The 4,531-nt window shown below is 42.8% G+C and overlaps 1 protein-coding gene across 1 annotated transcript in view; it reads right to left on the bottom strand.

Moving 5' to 3' along the window:
- The window catches only part of MATN1 (matrilin 1, cartilage matrix protein), a 21,655-nt gene that overhangs the window by 1,350 nt on the left and 15,774 nt on the right, over positions 1 to 4,531 (bottom strand). Inside the window, exons 6-7 of the mRNA XM_009322235.1 lie at positions 3,225 to 3,377; positions 568 to 648 (exon numbers count right to left, since the gene is read on the bottom strand). Of these exons, the coding sequence (XP_009320510.1) occupies positions 568 to 648; positions 3,225 to 3,377 (234 nt within the window). The remainder of the gene's footprint in view (positions 1 to 567; positions 649 to 3,224; positions 3,378 to 4,531) is intronic.

Below are 4,531 nucleotides of genomic sequence, written 5' to 3'. Positions count from 1 at the left end.
CTCTGGCAGCCAGCTCAGATGTTTGCATTGCAGACATTTACCGTCAGATAAAAGGAATCCTGTCCATGGAGCTTTAATGACTGAGTGAATCAGCTGCATGCGTGCACCAGTGGTTTCGTCTGCTCACAGTCCAGTGCTAGCCACCGCTGCTCTCAGCCCTCGCATTCTGGCCTGCTTAACAGGACCCGCAGCTTGCAGAAGTAGCAGCATCATCCCATGCATGACCCATGCTTCCACAGTAGTCACATTGGCAGCATTTAGGCATCTTTCTAAAAACTGACCTAGGTCTTGGTGCCTACAGCTCATTGCTGTCTTGCAGTGGTTTGACATATTCTACTTTGGCTCTGTTGTTTTTGTTCTACTTATTCTGTGTCAGACCAGTAGCTGCGCACTCTGGTGCAGGGACTCTTCTTGTTATACACATTTATAACCCAAGTGTCTTGTTTCCCACCTTCCTGAACACCTACCCAACCTCCTTCCCCCACGTGTAGACTTTCCCCACCGGCCCCTCCAGAAAGCACAACCCAAGCCACTGAGTTCTGAACAAAGACAGCTTCCGAAGGATATATTTCCGCTGCAATGAATTTATGAGGTCTTCTACTTTGGTCTGAAACTTCACAATAGATTTACATTCACATGGATCTTCCTCTGTGGATCAAAATATCAAGAAGATGGGTTAAGTGGCACAAAAAAGGATTAAATCAAAATCACTGAGACAAGTGAAACAAAGCAATTCTTATTTTCTTTATCACAAACATGAAGGAAATCAAAATATCATTCCTCCTAATTATCAGACTGATCACTTCTGGCTTTAACCTCAGATGACGAGAGAACCTCACATTTTCTTGTTCTATAGGCCAGGCTCTGTGCACAAATGTCTCTCCTGGGTTTCCAAGTTTCCTGAAAACCCCCTGAGCTCTACTACTGATGCCTAAAGTTTGGCCCAAAAATTTGAATCTGACCAAATACGGTGCTCAAAACAATCTCTGTCTGCCACTTTTCTTCCCAATAGCATCACCATGGGGGCCATACTCTTTGCTGCTCATAAACTTTTGTGAAATAAGACTTTGGAGGCACTGTTTACCAACTGAGAGTCAAGACTTGTTTGAGCTTTGCTTCAGCACTCCATTTCTTGAGCAGGCGGAGGAATGTGCATGAATCAGTTTGCAAATAATTTATGTAAATAATTTACATATGTTCTTCAAGAAAAATTAGCTTTAACTGGAATAGGAGCAATAAAGGGTACTGGGATGACTTGGAAAAGAAAGGAGATGCTTACAAGACCACACTGAGTCAGCTCAACTGCCTAGCAAACAGAAGGAGTAAATAGGAGAAGGACTTTTTAAGGGAAAGGACATCACTTGCACAAAACTGCAACAGGATTAAACCAGTCGTGAGTAAACTAAAGCTGGGTATTAAGAGAAGATTTCTAGCCATCTGTTGATAAATACAAGCTGGCACTGGAAATCAAACAAATACAAATATTTTCTTTCCTTTTTTTTTTTTTTAAACTCAATTGTTAGGTGATTTTTTTGGAAACAAGTACTTTTTCTGAAATTTATTTTTACTTTTTTTGAATGCTGAAGTCTAAATGTATATGCTTTCTTGAAAGATATTTAAATATAATATGTTGGGGGTTTTCATATAGGTCCCATCAACTTGTTCTTGAATCGACTCCTACTTTTTAAAGCAGCTCTGTTAAAGTGAGTCTCTATCTTGCAAGCCTGGCTACCAGGCTCTGCAGTCACAGGACCCTGGAGAGTGTTGTCCCTCCCAGACTTCCCTGGGGAGGAAAGGAAGGTCCCATCTTTAAGAATCTGGTAAACAGGACACTTGCCCAGCGTGACCCAGGACATCTGTAGTGAAGCAAGGAACCAAATCTGATTTTCCTGAGGCAAGGCCTCTAACTTCCCGAGTACTTTTTCTCTCTAATATACACTCAGGGAGAAAAACAGATGAGTCACCTACTGCTAACCCACTGATATTTACATGGATATCTCTTGGTTTTGGCACAAATAACAATGGTAGAAATTGCAAAGAGAGGGAAAAATGAGATTGACATTTGGCAATGTGTATTATTTCATCCAGTTGATAATGTAGAGCATCTCCGCATGCCAGGAGAGCAGTGGAGGTCTCTGCACCATGTGGGGCCACAGGGCACTCACGAACAGCTCTACACACTCATGGGAAGTAGAGCCAAGCTAGGCAGAGCTCTCTTGGGAACTAAATGAGCCCCATCAGAGCTGTGTGCAATGTATCTTGCTGGGAACTAGAAGGAAACCCTTGCCTAGCAGGATAAAGGAGCCTGAGTGCCTGCACTCGACAAGAGAGTGCCAGGTTCCTGATGAGCCTGGCAGTGTAGCTCTCAGAAGTGCTGCAAGGTATTCAATGTCTTAAATGAAGCCTGAGTGTTTGGGATTCACTATGATCTGCCTGATCAAGCAGATGCACTGCAAAGGGCCAGTATTTCATAGGAGGCATATGATTCCTTCAAAATAAGAATCCAAAATAACCGTGGTAGTTCTTTTTTTTTAAATAGTTTTTAGACTCAGGTTATTTACAGGTCAATATTCTTTAACGTTTATGTTATTCTTTACCTCCTCTTGTCATGCCTGTGTCCCAGTCAGTCCTCTCAGCCTTTGCTTCACTAGACGATCCAAACCTGGGCAACTTAGCATTCATGTTGCCCAAATTTAGACACCTATGAGTCATGTGGAAGATACTAGATGCTTAATTTAACTTGAAATGCGTCACCCTTGTGGTGCCTGTTTGACTGTAGGAGCAGCCAGTGGTTAGCGAGCTTCAACTCAGATGTCCAATTTTGTGATGATCTTCATATTAAGCCAAATAAATCAACCCTTAGCTTCTCTTTTAAGAGCAACTCTTCTTTCCTTATGTCACTTTTGGCTATTCTCAGGACCTGGTACTGCATGAATTCATCGTTACTGAAGAGGAAGGGAGAGAAGGGGAGAAGGCTGGAGGAAAAGGGAAGGAGAAGGCAGTTTGTGAGAGGGGGAGGTGGATGAGGTGTAGGGGTGGCTGTGATTCAGGTGACCACCCAAAATGTTGATGTCTCATGATCCTTCCAAGTACCCTTCAAACTCGATACAGTGAGAACAGAGAGCTGTTTGTAACAACCATTTGAAGGGGCATTTTTGTCCTTCTGCTTCCAGCCTTCAAATTTGGTGACTAAATCCCTCCTCTTCCCAACCCCCCACTCTTACCAACACAGATTTTCATTTGCAGCTTTTTCCCGATCTTGCTGATGGTTCTGAAGTCAGCCGTGTAGAAGTAGTGCTCGGCTACTGGTTCTGAAGCAATTTCCCTCAGCTCATCCTCAACTGCGTTGCCAACTCCCACAGCAAACATCCTAAAGCCTGCGAGCAATGGGAGCCTGTCAGTTGGACTGCCACGGAGCATCTTGCTGCTCTGGTACCAGCCCCCTGTCAGTTTGTACATCCTTGCTCACCTTCTGGACCCACAGTCTCCACACAGCTCTGCAGATGTTAACTGGGAAATTCACCCCTTTACCTTCTGCAATTATAGATTTATTTCAACCAGGTCAACCAGGGTTCCAAAATATTTTTTGCAGGCAAAGACTTACTAGAATTATCCAGACAATGACCACTATCACCACAAGAACAATGTTTTGGAGACACAAGAAAGGACAGATGATCATAACACCTTGACAGGATCATGCATCCAACTAATAGGAAAACGATAATACAGCCAAAGGAAACAGTGGAAGTTTTCAAAATAGGCTGCAGCCACCATTAATCAGCCTATGTAGTGGCAAAGTCCCCTGTGCAATGGAGACCTGTGGTTCAGCAAAATTGTAGCTGAATCTCTTTCTAAAATTGCAACTCATATAGTCTGCCACGAGCAACCCACAGCGTGAGTTAAGAACATGTCCAGGTGCCATGCTTCACTGCCAAGAGATTGATTTGCCACCTCTGGCTTAAACCTGTTTCTATTGAACTGAACTGCAGTTTTCCCATTGACTTTAACGGTGACACTAGTTAACCCCTGTTGTGAAATATTTGTCTCTACTTGTCCATGTCTAGACACTGCTGATGCTTTCCCCTCCTCTCCTTTTTGCCTTGTCTTTCTACCTCTGGATGTATCCAATACTAATTTTTTTCAAAGTTCAACTCAAGGAACATGTTTGGAGTCTAGTTATAGCATCTTGTTGTTTATCCCACTGAAATCACTTATGGGCAGATGTTGGAGATTTCTGTGTAGGACAAGAGAGGAGGAAGAAACAAGGCATAAAGTTTTATCATCACAGAGAAATAAATTGTATAGATACTGTTTATAAAGACCTTTTGTTTTATAGGAGCTGAACATCCACATAACATGTCAACTTGCTTTGTAAACATCAGCTTTTCATGAGCTCGTACCTGACCTTTATTACTATGTGCTAGCCCTTAGTCCCATCTAGTGGTCGAGACCGAAGTTCAAAGGAAGTGAAGGATTTAGTAATACGTGCGTGCATTCACATGGGCTGCATCCATCTAACATAGAGATGTCA

The sequence above is a fragment of the Pygoscelis adeliae genome, unplaced genomic scaffold (assembly GCF_000699105.1).
Source record: "Pygoscelis adeliae isolate BGI_AS28 unplaced genomic scaffold, ASM69910v1 Scaffold513, whole genome shotgun sequence".
Classification (NCBI taxonomy): Eukaryota; Metazoa; Chordata; class Aves; order Sphenisciformes; family Spheniscidae; genus Pygoscelis; species Pygoscelis adeliae.
Note: the sequence above shows the minus strand (reverse complement) of the source record. Positions and strands in the feature narration are given on the sequence as shown.